At 45.8% G+C, this 22,858-nt stretch overlaps 1 protein-coding gene across 20 annotated transcripts in view; it reads right to left on the reverse strand.

Moving 5' to 3' along the window:
* Window positions 1-5,350: 5,350 nt before the first annotated feature.
* The window catches only part of LOC119968751 (mucin-17-like), a 64,283-nt gene continuing 46,775 nt past the window's right edge, over window positions 5,351-22,858 (reverse strand). For 16 of the 20 annotated variants that reach the window (XM_038801415.1, XM_038801423.1, XM_038801430.1 and 13 more), the window contains 9 exons: window positions 22,128-22,379; window positions 20,857-20,969; window positions 18,916-19,135; window positions 16,390-16,527; window positions 16,162-16,296; window positions 13,737-13,808; window positions 11,997-12,109; window positions 10,207-10,402; window positions 5,351-7,792 (listed from right to left, as the gene is read on the reverse strand). In XM_038801415.1, coding sequence (XP_038657343.1) covers window positions 7,554-7,792; window positions 10,207-10,402; window positions 11,997-12,109; window positions 13,737-13,808; window positions 16,162-16,296; window positions 16,390-16,527; window positions 18,916-19,135; window positions 20,857-20,969; window positions 22,128-22,379 — 1,478 coding nt within the window. In that variant the 3' untranslated portion in view covers window positions 5,351-7,553. The remainder of the gene's footprint in view (window positions 7,793-10,206; window positions 10,403-11,996; window positions 12,110-13,736; window positions 13,809-16,161; window positions 16,297-16,389; window positions 16,528-18,915; window positions 19,136-20,856; window positions 20,970-22,127; window positions 22,380-22,858) is intronic. The other 4 variants (XM_038801432.1, XM_038801428.1, XM_038801421.1 and 1 more) reach the window with 3 other exon arrangements.

Raw genomic sequence — 22,858 nt, forward strand, 5'->3', positions numbered from 1 at the left:
GCATAACTGCAAAGCTGGTGACTTATGGAAGATAGAACAGTACAGCGGAGACCCTGACTATTTGGGGGACACCTTCGATGCCAGTGTCGTATCCGCAACAAGATGTTCCCTTATCTTCAATTTTTGTAGAAGGTCAACAGCCGAGTCTGATGGGGGCTTGGGGTGGGGGGGGGGATTGGCTGCCTCAAATCCAGCTAAATTGGTTGGAGATCTTCGTGGAGATTAGTTGGCGATCTTACGCAATTATAAAAATATGTTTTAGAATGGGTTCGACCAGATTTATATGAACCCAGACTCCACTCTGAAGCTTTCAGGGTGAGGCTTTATACCGTAAAACCCATGAAATTTTCAGAGTGGGCAGCTCCTGTCGTCTCTGTTTTAAAACCAGACCTCTCAGTCAGAATCTGTGGGGACTGCGAGCATACAATCAATCAAGAAACAAATATCCGACTCCCCGCAAGCAAGTGCAGCTGAGGGTGAATGAAGACCGAGACAAGTTGAAGAACCTTCTAAGAAGTTGGGAATTAACTGTTTCGCACTGAAAGAGCACTCTGAAAGAAGAAGGCCAGTTGCCTCCCAGCTGGCTACACCTAGAGCACTCCATTTTCATGGAGTGAAATCAAACACTACTCAGACTGTCAGTTTTACTCTAAAAGCTCTTCCTGTGCAATTTGCTCAGTGATCCGGCATGTTGCAGTCAGGTCTTGAAACGGATTCTCCGGCTAGGAGACACAGAATTAGGAGAGGTCTTAAAGGCATTTTAAGTAACTTAACTACATACACAACGGATCAAATTCATCCTCAGTTCAGTTTGATGTTGGAACCCTGACATCAATTTCAGACAATTTAGCTGGATGCCTGCCTTCCCTTGCCTGGGGAAGCTCACCCCACTGTGTTTCGCATTGGTCCTCATTCTTACTAGGAAATGTAGAGGATCAGAAAAGGGACTGAGAAAAATGCCATTATATTGTTAACTAGTATTTTCTCTCTAGAAGCTAGTCTTAATAATAATAATAATATTTTAGTGTCACAAGTCGGCTTACATTAACACTGCAATGAAGTTACTGTGAAAATCCCCTAGTCGCCACATTCCTGCGCCTGTTCACGTACACGGAGGGAGAATTCAGAATGTCCAATTCACCTAACAGGGGCTGGTTTAGCTCACTCGGCTAAATCGCTGGTTTTTAAAGCAGACCAAGGCAGGCCAGCAGCACGGTTCGATTCCCGTACCAGCCTCCCCGAACAGGCACCGGAATGTGGCGACTAGGGGCTTTTCACAGTAACTTCATTGAAGCCTACTCGTGACAATAAGCGATTTTCATTTCATTTAATTTCATTTCATCAAGTATGTCTGTCTTTCGGGATTTGTGGGAGGAAACCGGAGCACCCGGAGGAAACCCACGCAGGCACGGGAAGAATGTGCAGAGTCCACAAAGACAGTGGCCTAGCAGGGATTCGAACCTGGGATCCTGGCGCTGCAAAGCAACAGTGCTAACCACTGTGCTACCGTGCCACCAGAAATTCTTTGCAATAGTGCCAGAGAATTTTTTTTTTGTATCCAGCAGGCCGCACAGTCATGGTCTTCGTCTCATGTCCCATTGTACAGGCGGTACCTCTAACAATATAGTAATCCCTCAGTACTCCTTTGGAGTGCCAGCCTTGATTCTTCTGCTCAAGCTCTGGATTGGACATGAACACAGTTTGAGGATTCCCCCCACCCCCCTCCCCCAGCACTTCCTGACTTAGAGGTGAGTGCTACCAGCTGGACTAAGGCTAATAGAGAGGGTTGAACCAATTTCTGGAGGAGAGTGACATTGGTACATGTTGGGTGATATGCCTTCTTTATTAGTGCTTGTTTTTGAACGAGAGGAATTTTCCCAGGATCTGCTGCTCCCATGAATTAATCTGTATTTGTTTGTCCATCTGTCGTGGAGGGAATGACTTGGTTCCTGTAGCTGGATAACATGAAGGGCCATACAGCTTAATTGCAGCATAGCTGAAAGGGACAGATTCCACTTTCATGGCCGCCCTGGCACCCCCCCCCGCGATTCTCCCACTCCCCGCTCACATGAATCGCCACACGCCGTTTTTCACAGCGACCGGCGATTCTCCGGCCCGGATGACGTTCCCGACCGGTTCACGACGGCGGCACCACACCTGGTCGCTGCCATCATGAACATGGCGCCAAAGTTTTGTTTGTGGCTTGTGGGGGCGGAGAGGGGAGTGAGCACCACGGCCGTGCTCGGGAGGGGACTGTCCCGCGAACGGTGCCCACCGATCGTCAGGCCGGCGTCTCCAAGAGATGCAGTCTTTCCCCTCCGCCGCCCCGCAAGATCAAGCCGCCACGTCTTGCGGGGCAGCGGAGGGGAAGACGGCAACCGCGCAATTGCGGGTTGGAGCCGGCAGCCGTCGTGACGTCAGCCGCGCATGCGCGGGTTGGAGCCGGCCAACATGCGCATGCGCGGCTGACGTCACCTAGGCGCCGCCATCGCGTCATTCTCGGCGCGCCGCCTTGACGCAAGCGTCAAGGCCCGGCAGCCGAGATTTACGGAGCATCGCTCCTAGATGGGGACTAGATGTTAGATGGGGACTCTTCTTCCGAGGTAGTATGGGCTGAGGTTAGAAACAGGAAAGGAGAGGTCACCCTGTTGGGAGTTTTCTATAGGCCACCTAATAGTTCTAGGGATGTAGAGCAAAGGATGGCGAAGATGATTCTGGAAAAGAGCGAAAGTAACAGGGTAGTTGTTATGGGAGACTTTAACTTTCCAAATATTGACTGGAAAAGATATAGTTCGAGTACATTAGATGGGTCGTTCTTTGTACAATGTGTGCAGGAGGGTTTCCTGACACAATATGTTGACAGGCCAACAAGAGGCGAGGCCACATTGGATTTGGTTTCGGGTAATGAACCAGGCCAGGTGTTAGATCTGGAGGTAGGTGAGCACTTTGGAAACAATGACCACAATTCGGTGACCTTTACGTTAGTGATGGAAGGGGATAAGTATACCCCACAGGGCAAGAGTTATAGCTGGGGGAAGGGCAATTATGATGCCATTAGACATGACTTAGGATGTGTAGGTTGGAGAAGTAGGCTGCAAGGGTTGGGCACACTGGATATGTGGAGCTTGTTCAAGGAACAGCTAGTGAATGTTCTTGATAAGTACGTACCAGTCAGGCAGGGAGGAAGGGGTAGAGCGAGGGAACCGTGGTTTACCAAAGAAGTGGAATCTCTTGTTAAGAGGAAGAAGGAGGCCTATGTGAAGATGAGGCGTGAAGTTTCAGTTAGGGCGCTTGATAGTTACAAGGAAGTGAAGAAGGATCTAAAGAGAGAGCTAAGACGAGCAAGGAGGGGACATGAGAAGTCTTTGGCAGGTAGGATCAAGGAAAACGCAAAAGCTATCTATAGGTATGTCAGGAATAAAAGAATGACTAGGGTAAGAGTAGGGCCAGTCAAGGACAGTGGTGGGAAGTTGTGTGTGGAGGCTGAGGAGATAAGCGAGATACTAAATGAATACTTTTCGTCAGTATTCACTCAAGAAAAAGATAATATTGTGGAGGAGAATGCTGAGACCCAGGCTATTAGAATAGATGGCATTGAGGTGCGTAGGGAAGAAGTGTTGGCAATTCTGGACAAGGTGAAAATAGATAAGTCCCCGGGGCCTGATGGGATTTATCCTAGGATTCTCTGGGAAGCCAGGGAAGAGATTGCTGAGCCTTTGGCTTTGATTTTTAGGTCATCATTGGCTACAGGAATAGTGCCAGAGGACTGGAGGATAGCAAATGCGGTCCCTTTGTTCAAGAAGGGGAGTAGAGATAACCCCGGTAACTATAGGCCGGTGAGCCTAACGTCTGTGGTGGGTAAAGTCTTGGAGAGGATTATAAAAGATACGATTTATAATCATCTAGATAGGAATAATATGATTAGGGATAGTCAGCATGGTTTTGTGAAGGGTAGGTCATGCCTCACAAACCTTATCGAGTTCTTTGAGAAGGTGACTGAACAGGTAGATGAGGGTAGAGCAGTTGATGTGGTGTATATGGATTTCAGTAAAGCGTTTGATAAGGTTCCCCACGGTCGGCTATTGCAGAAAATACGGAGGCTGGGGATTGAGGGTGATTTAGAGATGTGGATCAGAAATTGGCTAGTTGAAAGAAGACAGAGAGTGGTAGTTGATGGGAAATGTTCAGAATGGAGTTCAGTTACGAGTGGCGTACCACAAGGATCTGTTCTGGGGCCGTTGCTGTTTGTCATTTTTATAAATGACCTAGAGGAAGGCGCAGAAGGATGGGTGAGTAAATTTGCAGACGACACTAAAGTCAGTGGAGTTGTAGACAGTGCGGAAGGATGTTGCAGGTTACAGAGGGACATAGATAAGCTGCAGAGCTGGGCTGAGAGGTGGCAAATGGAGTTTAATGTGGAGAAGTGTGAGGTGATTCACTTTGGAAAGAATAACAGGAATGCGGAATATTTGGCTAATGGTAAAATTCTTGGTAGTGTGGATGAGCAGAGGGATCTCGGTTTCCATGTACATAGATCCCTGAAAGTTGCCACCCAGGTTGATAGGGTTGTGAAGAAGGCCTATGGTGTGTTGGCCTTTATTGGTAGAGGGATTGAGTTCCGGAGCCATGAGGTCATGTTGCAGTTGTACAAAACTCTAGTACGGCCGCATTTGGAGTATTGCGTACAGTTCTGGTCGCCTCATTATAGGAAGGACGTGGAAGCTTTGGAACGGGTGCAGAGGAGATTTACCAGGATGTTGCCTGGTATGGAGGGAAAATCTTATGAGGAAAGGCTGATGGACTTGAGGTTGTTTTCGTTAGAGAGAAGAAGGTTAAGAGGTGACTTAATAGAGGCATACAAAATGATCAGAGGGTTAGATAGGGTGGACAGCGAGAGCCTTCTCCCACGGATGGAGGTGGCTAGCACGAGGGGACATAGCCTTAAATTGAGGGGTAATAGATATAGGACAGAGGTCAGAGGTGGGTTTTTTACGCAAAGAGTGGTGAGGCCGTGGAATGCCTTACCTGCAACAGTAGTGAACTCGCCAACATTGAGGGCATTTAAAAGTTTATTGGATAAGCATATGGATGATGAGGGCATAGTGTAGGTTAGATGGCCTTTAGTTTTTTCCATGTCGGTGCAACATCGAGGGCCGAAGGGCCTGTGCTGTGCTGTATCGTTCTATGTTCTAGCCCCCTGGGGGGGAATAGGGTGCAAGGAGCCGCCTCCGAGGCCATCGTGTAACTCGGCCGAGTTCATGACGGTCTTCCCGATGCTGCGCGGGAGTGGAGAATTCCGCCCCATATGTTTGAATAATACGATTAGAATGATGCATGCACAAATCTCATACAGTTTGATTTGCGATATATATTTATTTGTAGAAGAGTACACTGTGACAATTTCAAACATAAATGGAAAAGTAATACATATTCAGCATTTTCAACACCTGAAGAAATAATGACAGTGCATAGAACATGAATGCAAAGCTTGGCTTCATTCACCCTTGTGTCATGATCTATATGACGAACCTATAGGTACTAACGCTCCAACATTGACAAATCATGAATTCATGTGTCATGATTTAATTATAACAGGACATTTATTGAAAAATTTCCCGTTTAACAAAACAAACTGCACATTCAGTGTGTTTCCCTGAGATAGGGGTTATTTTCTGATGTTTTATTAAGATGCTAATCATGCAAATACCCTGTGTTCACTATTTTCAGCAACTGCGGATATTGCTAGGAACTGTAATCAGACATAACATCACTTTGAAGTTCACAATGTTGCTGACGCACTGGGCGTTTACCTAACAGCATGGGGAGGCTGATAGTGGGCCAGGTAGATCATATGCTGCTGTGAAGGGTAACAGCAGAGCGGTGCAGAACAAGGTTAATCAGGTCCAAGCTACACTTCCAAAGTCAAAATCACCTGTCAATCGAGGGAGACTCTCAGAGGATGCCCTTGGAAGCACAAATGGGCAGGCAAACAGCTGTGCAATTTCACTCTTCAAGGACTTTCCAAATGGTCAGTTACACTCAATAAATTCCTGCTGGGCCATGGGCTTGTTGTGAGTATCGGACAGCTCAGGAACAGTTGGAATTTTCAGCAAAGCCTGAATCCGTTCTACTTCAGCATATCTAACTTAGACACTCAACATCCGCACAGGATTTTGGGCGGAAACGCACCCCAGTAAAAGCCAGAAATCCAATCAGATTGGGTGTCTGGCACTTTTGGGAGATCGAACCTGTGGTGAACGTATTGCTACTACAATTTACCACTGTATTGCATTGTATTATGTTGATGCCCCTGTGGGCTCCGCCTGTGGCTCTGCCCTCTCGGGGTTGGTACATTAATCTGCAGCCTGTAGGCGGCACTCAGTACAGAGCAGTCGCAGGCAGGCACAGATCTAGCTTATCAAAACCACTGCTGATTTCTACTAATCGTCTCGTGTGAATTGATGGTTGCATCAGAACCCTCTACCCCCACGCAAACCTGTCGCTCCTTGCCAAGTAAAATATGCCCATTGTGACCTGAAGGAACGTGACGTTCAGTATTTTTTAAAGTGCAAAGTGTTTTCATTATTGTTTTTTCTCTTTCAGAATAAGTGCAAGAAATATGGGTCACAGCCACCCAAGATTACAAAATTTTGGACTGTCACCGGAACTCATGACTCACTGCTCATTTGCAAGAATTTCTTCCGGCACTAACATCAAACAACACATAAATAAGAAAACATTGGCAAACCTTCACCCACACACGCAGATGGGCACGAGACACCTGAGATTTGAAGCATTTTGCAGCCTTGAGACATTCCAAGAATTATAGTACAATGCTGACCCTGAGCAATGAATGAGGTGCGATGGCACAAACAGCTGTGCAAATGTGGCATGCCCACTGTAATTAGCATGGTTCGTAACCCAAGCCTAACGCAAGAGAACACTCCAAATACAAATTCCATAATCCGTTCCTTCAGGAACACCAATGATCTTCCTTCAAATGTTTCAGAACAGTTGGAAATGTATCCCAAGGTTGAAGCATTCAGGGTCAGACGCTTAAAGCTATTCAAAGTCCTTGTTACATTGGACTTTTTACAATTATCTTCAGTTACCATTACACATTGTAGTTGTTAAGATTTCTTAATAGCTCCTGAGCGTTTGAATCCACAAAGTGGATGAATAACAAGGCACGATTCTTATAAGGATTACACAGAATTGCTGAATATTGATATGAATGTTATTAATATTAATGGTTTATGATTTGCAGGTCCCAAATTTCCTGATCTGTGTAGCAATTGTGAAATCAGCCCTTTTTTCATTATAGATGCCATGAATAAAATCTAATATAGTCTCCCATTCACAGATCAATCTGTTTAGAAAAAAATATATCAGACTGAATGAGAGACAAGAAATCTATAAGTTCTCTCCATTAATGTACACTGTATTTATTTCCAGTATTATTTCTCTTCCCTGACATTGTGAAAGATTTGTTTCAAAAGCTGCAAAACTCCTTGGAAAATGATTTGTCTATGGAGAGGCTTTACCCGACTGTGCTATATGTTCGTGTAGTTGAATCTCTGGAGCATGTCTGAACCACTTATGAAGTAACGTCCAGATTTTTTCATCATACAAACCATCGTCAATACTAGTGCCAGGATGGTGAGCAGAGCTACACCAAGTAAGACTCCCAACACTATCGTAGCCACCTTGAACCCAGAGTTATCCGATGGAGTCTGCTCTGTGAGAACAGTCTGAGACGTGGTGGGAGCCAGGGTTGTTACCGGCATTGCACCTGAAACAGGATAAGTTGGACATGTAAAGAAAAAGGCATAGAACAAATACCACACATAATGACCACACAAGAGCACAATGTTTTGGACAAGATGGCATGAAATATGTATTATGAATATTTGGGAGGCAGTGGTATAGTGGTATCGTCATTGGCTAGTAATCCAGAGATCCAGGGCAAAGCTCCAGGGCCCCAGGTTCAAATCCCACCACGGCAGATGGTGAAATTTGAACTGACTAAAGAAACATCTGGAATTAAAAGTCTTAATGGTGGCCATGAAACCATTGTCATAAAAAAGACGATTGTCACATAAAAAAAAACACCTGCCACATTAATGCCCTTCAGGGAAAAAAATCTGCTGTCCTTACCCAGTCTGGCCAGATCCACAGCACTGTGGTTGACTTGATTCTTTACTGCCACTCTGAAATGGCCAAGCAAGCCATTCAGTTCAAGGGCAATTGTAGGTAAATGTTGGCTGAGCCAGCAACATCTGCATTGCATGAAGGAATTTTAGAAATTTTCCACACATGGACCGAGATTCTCCCCTACCCGGCGGGGCGGGTGGTCCCGGCGGGACGGAGTGACATGAACCACTCCCGCGTCGGGCCGCCCCAAAGGTGCATAGGTCTCTGCACCTTTAGGGGCCAGGCCCTCACCTTGAGGGGCTAGGCCCACGCCGGAGTAGTTGGCGCTCCGCCGTCTGGCGTGGACGGCCTTTGATGCCACGCCAGCCGGGACCGAAAGGACTTCACTGGCCAGCGTAAGTCCGAGCATGCGCCGGAGCGTCAGCGGCTGCTGACGTCATCCCTGCGCATGCGCAGGGTGAAGACCATGGCGAAGGTGGAAGGAAAAGAGTGCCCCCATGGCACAGCCCCCTCGCCGATAGGTGGGCCCCGATCGCAGGACAGGCCACTGTGGGGGCACCCCCCGGGGCCAGATCGCCCACCCCCCCCCCCCCCCCCCGGAGCCCGCCCGTGCCGCCTGCTCCCGCCGGTAAGGTAGATGGCTTGATCCACGCTGGCGGGAGAAGGTTGACAGCGGCGGGACTTCGGCCCATCGCGGGCCGGAGAATCGCGGGCCGGTCCCGCCGACCGGCACGGCGCAATTCCTGCCCCCGCCAAATCTCTGGTGGTGGAGAATTCTGGACATGGCAGGGGCGGGATTGACGCCGGCCCCCGGCGATTTTCCTCCCAAGCAGTGTCACATAGGGGTGAATTGTTTTGTACAGAAAAGGAAATAGAGTGGACGTTTCTTTTGCTTCTAAGATGACGCAACAGTTCAAGAATGTTGCAGAGCGACCAGGTAAATGGAAACATTGAAAATATTATTTCTAGAGCCACTTCCTTAAGTAATCTGGAGTAGACATTATAAGGCCCTGGGGATTTATCAGCCTCCAATCCCATCTATTTCCCCAACACCATTTCCCCAATAAATACTGACTTTTTCAGTTCCTCCCTCTCACTAAACCCTGTGCCTCCCCAACATTTCTGGTATGTTATTTGTGTCCTCCTTTGTAAAGACACAACCAGGGGCAGCACGGTGGCACAGCAGCTGGCACTTCTGACTCACAGCGCCAGGGAACCGTATTTGATTCCGCCCTTGGGTGACTGCCTTTGTGAAGTTTGCACGTTCTCCCGGTGTCTGCGTGGGTTTCCACCGGGTGCTGAGGTGTTGTTCCACAGTCCAAAGATATGCTGGTTCGGTGAATTGGGCATGTTGGGGCTATTTAGGGGCCCGAAATTAGGGTGATGGCAGGTGGCTAGGCTTCCATTAAAATTACAGAAGAACAAAGAACAATACAACACAGGAACAGGCCCTTCGGCCCTCCAAGCCTGCGCTGACCATGGTACCTGCCTAAATTAAAACCATCTGCATTTACGGTGTCCGTATCCTTTTATTCCCACCCTATTCATATATTTGTCTAGATGTCCCTTAAATGCCGTTATCGTACCTGCTCCCACACCTCCCCAGGCAGCGCGTTCCATATATTTACCACCCTCTGTGTAAAAAACTTGCCTCGCACATCTGTTCTAAACTTTTCCCCACGCACTTTAAACCTATGTCCCTGAGTACTTGACCCTCCTACCCTAGGAAAGAGCATCTGGCTATCCACTCTGAAGGGTTGCAGACAGGTGGGAGGGAGCGCAAAGGGATGGGCCTCCTGGCTGCAAACCTACTGCTGGGGTGCTGTTAAATTCAGCCCTTGTCCCAGGTGCCTGCACTGAATGTTCCTTCCTTTGGTGCAGTTCTTGTGACAAGACCTCTACAAGACCTCCAGTTCTTCAGTCTGAATATGTTCTATGCATTTCCTTGACTATGCTTTGAACAATGGCAGTTCAACTGTAAATTGGGTGAGGAATTAAAACAGCGCTTTGTGAGAAAATGTTAAAATCGTCCATGAAAATCATCAGCCCTACCTGCCACGTTGACAGAACTTTGGTTATCAACTGTCCTGATTGCATCAGCAATAACACTTTTCAGGGTGTTCGCAGTGACGTTGGAGGTGTTGTTCAGAAGGATCAAGAGATTTACCAGCACGCTACCATTTTGAAAACCAACGATGGTGATATTAAACGTGCTATCATTCAGTCTGTTTCGTGCAACTGGTACAAGCTACAAAGGAGAAAAGGAAATGTTATTTTCCCAGTAGGCACCAGCTTGATGGCATATTCAGTGCCCTCATTAGCGCTGCGGGATATTTCGGGGTAGTTGCATTGGCTCCATCTAATTTATTTTCCATGGGATGTGAGAGTCGCCAACAAGGCTCGCATTTGTTGCTTTTTGTCATTTATTCTTTTGTGAGACGAAGACGTCACCAGCTAGGCCAGCGTGTATTGCCCATCCCAAATTGCCCCTGAGAAGGTGGTGTTGAGCCGTCTTCTTGCCCAGCTGCTGTCCTTGTGTAGCTACACCCACAATGCTTATTCGTTCAAACCTGTCCTCAGTGCCTTGACAAACAGATGACCTAGGCACTCATCTCACCTCCCCAGACAGCACAGCCTTTCGGAGGACTAAATTTTGGGTTGTTCCCTCGCCAGATGCTGCGCTCAGGCAAAGTAGAGGGAGGACAGTGGAAGGGTTCCAATAGAAGCAGGCAGTGGCCAAGAGAGTCAGGAGGAGAAATCCTGCTTATCCCATATCCAAATTGAAGGTAATAACAATATTTTGCTTACCAGTTTTGGTGGTACGACACCTATTTATTACTATGCAAGTCTGACAGTGACAACAAAACCACTCCACTCAAGCTGTATTTCCTTATTTTTTTCTAAGTGCGGGATTTTCTAGTTCTGTCCCTGGCGACCATTGCCGCGGGCAGGATGAGGCAACTTGGAGAGTTGATGACTGTTAGTAGATCTCCAAATTTCCTGGCGGTGAATGCGGGCTCACATTCGGCCGTTTTGCGAGATCTTCCAGTGCTGCTGATGTCTACACAGTTTTGTATTGTTCTCCCTCCCTAGTTGCTGGGGAACCTCCATGGGGATGAGGCTGGTGGCGGGGGGGGGGGGGGGGGGGGGGGGGGGGGGTGTCACCTTCGGCTTGACCGGAGGATCCCGCCGGCGGGAAGGGTCAGAATATCCTGTCCCGAGACTGTTCTGCTCCATTTGTTACAGGGAATTGGCGTGTGTGTCACACAAGGTCAAACTCCCGCACTCCATTTCCTTGTCGCTTTTGTCAAGCCAAAAATTAACTCACTTGTCTGTTCACTCTGACGCAGGCTGAATATTAGAATTCCATTTCCCTATCCGTGCAGATCGACTGGCTGTGATAAGGTCAGGATTTTCCAGACACCCTCTGGCCAGCAATTTTACTTCAAAGAAAATTATGCTGCAGGGTATTTTTTAGGTTTTAGCTTTAGCGAGAAGACAGCGACTGTTTTTGAATTATACAGGTGGTAACAATGTACATGAGGCAGAGAGTGTCCAGTGATTGAAACATGTTTAATATTTTCAGCCTCAACCACATTTCTCCCTTAACAATGATTTGCTTCAGATGTTAAAACATATCAAAGTGAATGTAAATGTTGGGGCAGTATCGATATCCAACTTGACTACAGAATAAAGACCATTTGAGCAAAATTTAAGCACAAGTTTATCATATTCCTCCTTCTTCCCTCCTCAACCCCCTTTCAAATTTCCGCCGCCCCCACCCTAGGGGTGCCATCTCTCTTGTTGGCTGAACAAGGCTATGATTGGAACAAAGCACTTACCGCAGTTCTAATTTCCGCCGTTAGGCTCTTGTAGTCGTCACTTGCTGGATTTTTTAGCTCATTACTGAATAGCTTGGACAATAACGTGATTGTTGTCTTGAATATTTTCTTGGCTTTGGAAATAACAATTACCCAATCATTAGACACCCAGCGAGCGTTCAATCTCTGATAAAACACACTGATTGGTTATTGAGGCCCGTAATTTTACGATGGAATTGTATATCATAATCGTGGCTGATCACTTTTCGTCGAAGCTGAAGAATTAACTCTTTTTCTCTCCACAGATGCTGCCTGGCCGGCTGTGTATTTCCAGCACTTTGTTTTGTTTTTTCATTGTCACCATCCCAACAGGGATGGCAGTGGCCAAGTGATATTGTCACTAGGCGAGTAACTTGATGATGCTCTGGAGACCGGGTTCAAATCCCACCATGACAGATGGTGAAATTTCAATTCAATGAGAAATGAATATGGAATCAAAAGCCTAATGATGACAATGAAACAATTGCCAATTGTTGTAAAAACCCATCTGGTTCACTAATGTCCAATCGGGAAGGAAATCTGGCGTCGTTAACTGGTCTGCCCTACATGTGACTCCAGATCCGCAGGAATCAGTAATAAATGCTGGCCCAGCCGGCAGCACCCACTTCCCGGGAAGGAAAAACAGTTTGGACCAGTATGCTTTTATCCTGATTTTCACAGGGTTTTATTTGGTCCTGGATGGGTTTTTGCTTGTCGTGACGGAGGGTTTAACTTGGGAATTCCATGGCCTGGGGCCTTAGCTGCCAAAGCACAGCTGCCAATTGTGGGATGCACAGGATTCCACCGTCAGAGGAACAAGTTTTTTTTTTTAAATTTAAAGTACCCAATTAATTTTTTCCAATTAAGAGGCAATTTAACATGGCCAATCCACCTCGCCTGCACATCTTTGGGTTGTGGGGGCAAAACCCACGCAAACACGGGGAGAATGTGCAAACCCCTCACGGACAGTGACCCAGAGCTGGGATCGAACCTCGGACCTCGCCGTCATGAGGCAACAGGCCTAACCCACTGCCCCCCCCCCCCCACCTTGCTGCCCTAGAGGAACAGAGTTGAGGGTAGGGAGGAGGATTGAGCAGGATATAGAGCTACACGTAGGTTTTCTGCAGTCAATAATTAAAGCCCCTCTTCCAAAAATGAGTCTTCACTTTTACAAAAATGGAAACATTAGGAGTTCTAACTTCTGCTTTTCACAGGATGATTTGCCCCCCCTCCCCCTGTCTCTGTAATGCGACAGGGCACCGCTGGCAAATGATCCCACCTTCCTTCCCAGCCTTTCCCAACTTTGGTGAAGAAAAAATGGTTCTTCCCACTGTTGCCCACCTGCCACTGCCGAGCATATTGTGCCACTGGAGGTAGGCTGAGGTCCTTAATTGCCAGTTAATCGCACAGTGAAGGGGCTCAATGCCTGGACTGTATCGCAGCTTTAGACCAGGGAATGTGAGTGCGATACCCTCAATTACGACACGGGAGAGAAGATTGGTAATTCAAAGGCTTTAATCATCAGAGAACCGGACAGGTGCCGAGAAGTGTGCTCACAGCCTGCTGCCCAGTGAGCATCTTCTTATATACCGTTTCCGAGGGGCGGAGCCAGAGGCGGAGACTCCCCAGGGTTCCAAGCCTGGTCTTAAAGGGCCAATGTATTAAAGGCAAGGTACAGTTAAAGCAGTTACCGATACCATTCATCAGAGTGAGGTTACTTACGGGGACAACCGTTATTCGTCAGACATTGAAACAAGGCGCAGGTATCCTCAATTGTGAAACAGGTATTTGGATCTGCGGGTACAAAAAGGACAAGTCAGTCAGTCAATGGTGAATGTAAATTCCTTTGAAGGGCGGTGTAATACAAACCCTTCTTCACTGAAAAATGTCATTGTCACTCCCATTTGGTATGAATTAGGCTCGGCTGGTGGCAAGTTAATGCGAAAGAAAATTGAGGAGGAAACACAGCTGATAGTAACGTTCAAAAGGGATTTGGAAACATACTTGAATAGAAACCAAAATCTAGGGTAATGCGGAGATGGCAGATGAGTGAGACTAACTGGACAAACCTTTACAAGACCCAGCACAAATAATGGGAGATCCTTATCTCTATCTTAAATAGATAGAACATAGAACAGTACAGCACAGAACAGGCCCTTCGGCCCTCGATGTTGTGCCGAGCCATGATCACCCTACTTAAACCCACGTAACCCGTATCCAAACAATCCCCCCATTAACCTTACACTACGGGCAATTTAGCATGGCCAATCCACCTAACCCGCACATCTTTGGACTGTGGGAGGAAACCGGAGTACCCGGAGGAAACCCACGCACACACGGGGAGGATGTGCAGACTCCACACAGACAGTGACCCAGCCGGGAATCGAACCTGGGACCCTGGAGCTGTGAAGCATTGATGCTAACCACCATGCTACCGTGAGGCCCTACTCTGATGACCCCTTACTCTGAGATAATGCCCTCTGGTCCTAGACTCTCAGTATTTGCCCTGTCAAGTCCCCTGAGAATCCCATGTATTTCAATAAGTTTGCCGCTCATTCTTCTAAACTCCAATGAGTATAGGCCAAACTGCTCAACCTACCCTCATAAGAAAATCCCTCCATACCTGGGATCGACCGAGTGAATCTTCTGTCCACTGCCACCAATGCCAGTATATCTTTCCGTAGATAAGGGGACCAAATCTGTTCCTAGTATTCCAGGTCTGATCCAACTGGTGTCTTGTATAGTTTTAGGGGTTCTTCCCTATTTTTATACTCCATGCCCGTTAAATAAAGGCCATCATTTCATTTGTCTTCCCTATGACCTGCTAAACATGCACGCTAGCTTTTTGCAATTCCCAATTTGAGGACACCCAATTCCCTCTCTGCTGCAGCTTTCTGCAACCTTTCTCCATCTGGATAATATTCAGCTCCTTTATTCTTCCTACCAATGTGCATAACCAAAGGTTTTCCTATATTATATTCCATCTGCCAAGTTTTTGCCCACTGACCTAATCTGTCTGTAGCCCTGTGTAGAATCTATGTGTTATCATCACCATTTGCCTTCCCACCTATTTTGTGTCATCTGCAAATTTGGTAATAATACATTCACTTCCCTCGTCCAAGTCATTAGAATATTTTGGAAATAATTATGGCCCCAGCAGTGATCCCTGTGGCAAGTTAGCATCCTGAAACTATCCCTCATATGCTGACCCTTTGTCATCCATCAATCCTCTATCCATGCATTACCCCCAAAATCATGGGCTCTTATCTTACTAAAAGTAGACTTTTGTGTCCAAAGAAGTGCAGGTTTGGCGGATTGGCCATGCTAAATTGCCCTTAGTGTTCAAAAAAGATTAGGTGAGGTTACTGGGTTATGGGGATAGGGTGCTCTTTCCAAGGGCCGATGTAGACTCGATGGGCCGAATTACCTCCTTCTACACTGTAAATTCTATGATTCTATGCGTGGTACCGTATCGAATGCTTCAATATTCAATGGGAGTTATATGTCGGAATTTATTTGATATTTATATGCGCAAAAACTGTTTTCCTGGTAACATTTTATGGGTACCCATAATGTTTAAATTGTTTAAAAATAAAAGCTCTTCTGGTGTGACACTGTGGAATTTGTTACTTCCTGTCTTCTGCGTGAATAGAGCAAACCTCCTATGGATTATCTCACTTCAAAACAATTGGCATCATTAATTAGCAACCAAATTATAATACTTAAAATCAACATACAGAGAAAGGAATGTCAGGCAATTATATTAAACAGTCACACATTAACTTAGTAAGAAGTCTTACAACACCAGGTTAAAGTCCAACAGGTTTGTTTCAAACACGAGCTTTCGGAGCACGGCTCCTTCTTCAGGTGAATGGAAAGGCTTGTTCCAGAAATGTTTATATAGACACAGTGTCTATATAAACATTTCTGGAACAAGCCTTTCCATTCACCTGAAGAAGGAGCCGTGCTCCGAAAGCTCGTGTTTGAAACAAACCTGTTGGACTTTAACCTGGTGTTGTAAGACTTCTTACTGTGCTCACCCCAGTCCAACGCCGGCATCTCCACATCACACATTAACTTGACTAAGAATTATTTCAATATTGTATACTGTCCGATCATTCCTGGTTAAAAGAATTCAGGCCTTTACCTGAGCAATTTGTTCCTGGGTTTGTCAGATTGGTATCGTTAATCCCCTGGAAACAGCGACATGAGAAACTTCCGGGAGTATTTGTGCAGACAGCTAAATCAGAGCACATGTTCCCAGTCTGGCACTCGTCAATGTCTGAAACAAGGAATTGATCAAAACTATCACTTGGAGCACAAATTACTTTAACCCAATGATTTCAAATCACGTTCAACTTAGGCAATGTCCTACCTTCACACTTCCTTCCAGGTACACTGGGGCTTGTGTCATTGAACCCAGCATTACACTGACAGGTGTAGCTTGCGTTCTGTCTTATACATGTTCCATTACCTGAACAGTCATTCAGCCCTGGCTGGCAGCTGTCTTGCTCTGTCACAAGACATACAGAAGAAAAATGATTGAAATATCCTGAGCACAGAATTGTAAAACCATCATCCCATTATTTTCACCCTTGAGTTTTCCCCCAGCTCTGATGATCTCGCTGCACCCTCTTGAGTTCATGACATTCACAAGAAAATGAGTGTGGGTAGTTAGAATTCATTTGCACTCAGTTCCGACCCAGGTTGAAAAAATCTCCCCATAATAAACTGCCATTAAATTGGAGATTCCATTCACAGAACCACCCCAAGGTGCTCCACAACAATATTACTGTATCAAACACTATCTGGCACTGAGCCACATAGACAAATGACAGGAGATCAAAAGCTTGGTCAACAGGTCGGTTAAATAGAAAGCATCCTATCTGGCTGCATCACAGCCTGGTATGGCAACTGCTCGGCCCAAGACCGCAAGAAACTTCAGAGAGTCATGAACACAGCTCAGTCCATCACACGACCCTGCCTCCCATCCATTAATTCCTTCTGCACCTTCCTCTGCCTGGGGAAAGCGGGCAGCAAAATCAAAGACCCTCCCACCTGGCTGACTCACTAATTCAACTTCTTCTATCGGGCAGGAGATACAGAAGTCTGAGAGCATGCACGAACAGACTCAAAAACAGCTTATTCCCCACTGTTATCAGACTCCTAAACGACCCTCTTATGAACTGACCTGATTAACACTACACCTCTGTATGTTTCACCCAATGCCGGTCTTATGTAGTTACAATGTGTATCTTGTGTTGCCCTATTATGTATTTTCTTTTATTCCCTTTTCATCCCATGCACTTAATGATCTGTTGAGCTGCTCGCAGAAAAATACTTTTCACTGTACCTCGGAACACGTGACAATAAACAAATCCAATCCAATCCAATTAAAAAGATCTTAAAGAAGGAGACAGAGGGAGAGAGACCAAAGGTTTGAGGAGGGAATTCCAGAGGTTCGGACCCAGTCAGCTGAAGGCGTGGCTGCCATTGGGTGAGCAATCAAAATTGGGCTATGTGCAGGAGCCCTGGATGGAAGGAGCACAGAGATCTCCGAGGGTAGTAGCACTCGAGGACGTGAGAGAGACACAGGGCGTCTGAAATAAGAAGTGCTCCCCATTTCCCAGCTTTGGTGTTACAATTCTGCAAAGGTTCAAGCAACAAAATGCCAGCTGGCAAGTCCAACTTTTGCACGCTTGAAACAGTTAGGAAGTGAAAGCCTTAGGAAGGAGTCTGGAATGAATAAAAATAGATCAAAGCAGTGTCTAGAAACGCCAACCCCATGGCAGAAAAGGAGCCTTCCGTGGGAATGCAGTTTCTGTGAAATATGAAATAAGTGAGAATTCTGAACATTAACTGTATGCTGAAGGCCTTGTAAACCGAGCAGGTATATTTTTGAAGTCCTGTATTTCCAACAGAATCATTAATGTGGTAACATTATGGCTAGTCACTGTATTGCAGAGAGCAAGCAGAACTTAGGCCTTCAGACATTTTGCCTTAATCTGAAATTTGTAAAGTATAAAAATCAGATTACGTTACTAATCCGAAACACTGATCCCATCAACCAAGGACTATCTGGTAGTTCCTTTACCTTTTTTGTTTTCATTATAATTCATGGGGATTTACTTCATTGAGAAACAATTCTTTCAGGGCCTTTAATTGAAGGGGACACATATTGGCAATTAAGACTGAGCCGGAATTCCACTGACAAATGACGGGAAGATAGAATGCTGCTACCGACAAACACGTGGCTAGCAGACCAGAGGATCCAGCTCCTGGACAGTGCTCTGCAGCTCCTCACAAAAATTTGCATTCAACATTTTGTAAGCTATTGGCAATGGGTTGCTTTCTGTTCATCGTCCATTCCAGCAAACAGCAAACTTCGGAGTTGGTCAGTGTGACGCAGCTGAATCGTGATGTTGCGATGGTTTGAATCAAAGACTTTCACCTCACAGAATCAATCAACTGGACAACCAAACAAAACATCTGTGGGATACTAAACATCTGTCAGGCCCTGTACATTGAAATGAAAATCGCTTATTGTCACGAGTGGACTTCAATGAAGTTACTGTGAAAAGCCCCTAGTCACCACATTCCGGCGCCTGTCTGGGGAGGCTGGTACGGGAATCGAACCGTGCTGCTGGCCTGCTTGGTCTGCTTTAAAAGCCAGCGATTTAGCCGAGTGAGCTAAACCAGCCTCGCCTCCTCCAACCTGCCAAGTACCGGCCTCATAAAACCCAAACTTGGCATCAGTTAACTGAAACTTGCCTCTATTTAGACTGGATGAAAGGCCCCATCTGTTCATTTAACTTTTACAATCTAAAAAAATACATCCTTCTCGATACTTGCGAAGACTTATGAAACCAGTGGTTGAAATGCTTTTGTTAGAACTCCTTACCTGCAATAGTTGTGTTTCGAAGATCTACAGCGAACATTTGACTATTGTTTAACGATTCAGTGAGCGCTTCTGCGACGCTGGCTGTCGTGACACTCACGTTTGTTGACACTGCCACTGTAAAATTCACAAGTAGGCTCCCTTCTCTAATGGATATGATAATAATTATAAGTTTTCCAGTTCTGTGTAAATCCTGAAGTCGTTTGCTGAATCCAATCACCAGCTGAAAGAGAAAACAGATATCCACTTCTAACATTTGTCTCTCCACTACACTCCCGCCATGAACATGAGCATCAAACCGTACGCATCTAAATATTGGAAATAAGGACTTCCCACAGTCCCACAGTATTCTAATGCCTGCAAATGGAGGTGTGTCCAGCTTTGTTTCAGTTAACGACACCTTTCCTTGAGAGTTGAGAATCTGTTGCTTTAACCTGAACTCCTGATCTGGATATATAGTCCACACTGAAACTTAAGGACAGCATTATATTCCAGGAGGTTTTGCTGCAGGTTTAATTGTAGTTTATCAATGTTCCACATGCATGCCATTGATCTCATGACACCTTCGCAGAATTTGTCTCTCTTTAAGTAATTCACAAAATCACAGAATCGCACAGTGCAGAAGAGTCCCTTCAGCCCGTCGAGTCTGCATCAACACCTGACCTGCTTAGCCCCATTTGCCGGCACTTGGTCCTTAACCTTGAATGTTATGACGTGCCAAGCGCTCATCCAGGTACTTTTTAAAGGATGAAAGACAACCCACCTCTAAACCCTCCCCCGCCGTGCATTCCAGACCGTCATCACCCTCAGGGTAAAACATTTTTTTTCTCAAATCCCCTGTAAACCTCCTACCCCTCACGTTGAAACTTTGTCTCCTCATGGCTGACCCTTCAACTAAGGGAACAGCTGCTCCCTATTTACCCTGTCCATGCCCCTCATAATCTTGGACACCTCGAGCAGGTCACCCCTCCCTCTTCTCTACTCCACCCAAAACAACCCAAGCCTATCCAACCTCTATTCATAACTTAAATGTTCCATCCCAGGCAACATTGTGGTAAGTCTCAACTGCACCTCCTCCAGCTTAATTATATCCTTCCTATAATGTGATGACAAGAATGGTGGCCTCACCAAAGTTCTATACAACTCCAACATGACCTCCCTGCTTTTATAATTTATGCTTTGATTGAGAAAGGCAAGTCTCCCATATTTTCTCCTCACCCTATTAAACTGCCCTTCACCTTCAGAGATCTATGGACAAACAGGCCAAGGTTTCTTTTTTTCTTAGAACTTCCCAGTGTCAGGCCATTCATTGAATACATCCTTGTCAAATTAATCCTTCCAAAATGTATAACCTCACACTTTTCAGCGTTAAATTCCCGCTGCCACTTTTCTGCCCATTTGACCATCTCATCTCTCTCTTCATCTAACCCAAGACACTCAACCTCACTGTTAACCACCCGGCCAATCTTTGCGTCATCCGCAAACCTGCTGATCCCACACGTATGCGCGCAGGGCACCAACGGACCCAATCCCCATCACGAGATAAATGCCAGTTAAGCACCTTGGCACTGCCACCCTGGCATCCTGACAGTGCCCCTGTCAGCTGGCAATGCCACCTGTCTCACTCTAACATGCAGATGTGCTAAAAGTTGACTCGCCCACAATTGCCGGGATTCACATCGCGATGTTTCGCAAGATCACGTTAGATCTCGTGAGGCGTGGTGAGCCGTGTAGATCCAGGAAGAGGGATCTCCCAGCATCTACTGTTCACCCCCGCTGCCTTTCGGGCATAACGTGGCCAGTAGATTGCGCCCCAAGTTGGTTATTACAGTATGACTAAACCTTACACCCAAGGGCCAGCAATTATTATGAGTAAATGTTGACACAGAAATGTGGCATCAGTCAGTCGAGTGAATATCCCACCACACATAAAAAATAACTTACCTCAACAGTGAAATTCTGTGAAAATGTTTTGAACTGCTTGCTCTCCCTGTCGCTAAATGCTGGTATAAAGTCCACATTTGTAATTCTTGTTGCTACCTCCAACACAGCGGCAGCTTTGAAGAGAAATATAAATTATATGTGTAAATTATATAAATTTCATTCATGTTGCTCGAGCGATAGGTTCAAATAGCATCAGACTGTGGCTAACAATGCCGGTATCAGTATTACAACCTCTGAGACAAGACTCTGGTGTGCTTTTCGGAGGCTGGGATTTGCCCCTCTGGGCAAGTTTTTTTTTACTGTATCTTGGCATGGATTTGGGACAACATTTAATAAGGTGGATTTAATTTCTCCTGCAGTTGCTGGAATTTGAACTCATCTTTCTGCGTCATTGGTCCAGATCCAAGTAATATTTTGTCAAAAAATTTGGAATACTATGGGTTGGATTCTCTGATTTTGGAGCAAAGTGCCGATGCCGGCGTGGGAACTGTGGCGTTTTCAAACGCCAAAACCAGTGCTGAACCTTCACCGCCAGTGCTTTGGAGGGGGCGGAGCATCTGAAAACAGGCACCGCCCCCGATTCGGTCGCAAAAAGGGATTCGACGCCCGATTACGATATCGGTGTCGGGCAAAGGAGAATCCTGTCAAATGTCTTCCTTAGCCACTTCCCAGCAGAAAAAAACATTCCTCAGTTGAGAGCCTTTTCATTGAAGGAAAACATGATTTGGTCCTATTTTTAGGTTATGCTGATCTTCCCACATGCTCACCCTTAAACCAGTTTCTCTCTTTTCTTTCACAGTAAAGTCATTGCGAGGTGATATAGTTGTGTCCTTATGGGTTAAGCCTAACCCATGAGTCCCGCCTATGGTGCCAGCAGACAATCCCATAAGGGCATTAGCCTGGCAAATGAACATCATGATTCAGAAAACCGAGGGACACTGAAGATTGATCTTTCAGCTCTCTCCCACGGTGTGTCAATCTTCTATCATTCCATGTTCAGAATCATCCCACAAAGGACTCCTAACCCACTCTCCCACTCTCCAATGTAATTTGCATCATCGCAAATGTGCAATGTAACTCCAATGCTGCAGGTCTATGCACCTAATTTAATGGATAAATGCTTTCAGTTCTTCATTGGTTCACCTTGCTGTTAATCCTAAACTGGACTGCACTGTACACTTGCCCCAGTACAGATTCCAAATATTCCAGCTAACAAGCATCTGGGAGCTCTGCGGGAAGAACAGCAGCAACATAATGCTTGAGCAACGTACCTGTCCTGACTTTCTCTGTAATTGTCTGCAGTTGACCGCACGTTGTTGTGGAAACTGTAATCTCATATTCAATACTTGGCTGGAGGTTATTGAATGTAGCTTCTTTTTGGGTAGTTTCAATGTTCGTCACTGGAGATGTGGAGATTATGACATTGAAGACGGGCTTTATGATTGCATTGTTTGTATCCCAGGTGATGGAAATTGTCTCACTTTCCACCGTTACAAAACGAATACGAATGAATTTCAGTGGGTCTGTAATAAAATCACACATCTTTGTACTGAAGCATCTGAATCATTGTCATCCTAAACACTTAAATATATTGACATAAAACGTATGACATCCTACTAGGGAAAAATAACTGGAGAGGAAGAACTCTAGTGGTATCTTCAGCAATGAATGGATTGAATGTAACAATTAAGAATGCACACTGTAATGACATTTTCTTAATATTGCATTCAAAATATGTATTGCGGAAAGCACAAGAGGATATGATCCATCACCCAAACCGATCTGCCATCTCCATGTATTCTGCACTTGATAACCTTCACTCTAATCCATTTAATCACAAGAGTAAAGTTCTGCCAATGAAACCCCAGCGCACCATTCATCCTTGCATCCTATATTAAATCATCATGGATCACTTTTCTTACCGGGAAATTAGCAACAGTTCATCTTTTCAAACAGTAACCGAATATGTGCTTATAGAATCATAGAATCCCTACACTGCAGA

The sequence above is a fragment of the Scyliorhinus canicula genome, chromosome 7 (assembly GCF_902713615.1).
Source record: "Scyliorhinus canicula chromosome 7, sScyCan1.1, whole genome shotgun sequence".
Lineage (NCBI taxonomy): Eukaryota > Metazoa > Chordata > Chondrichthyes > Carcharhiniformes > Scyliorhinidae > Scyliorhinus > Scyliorhinus canicula.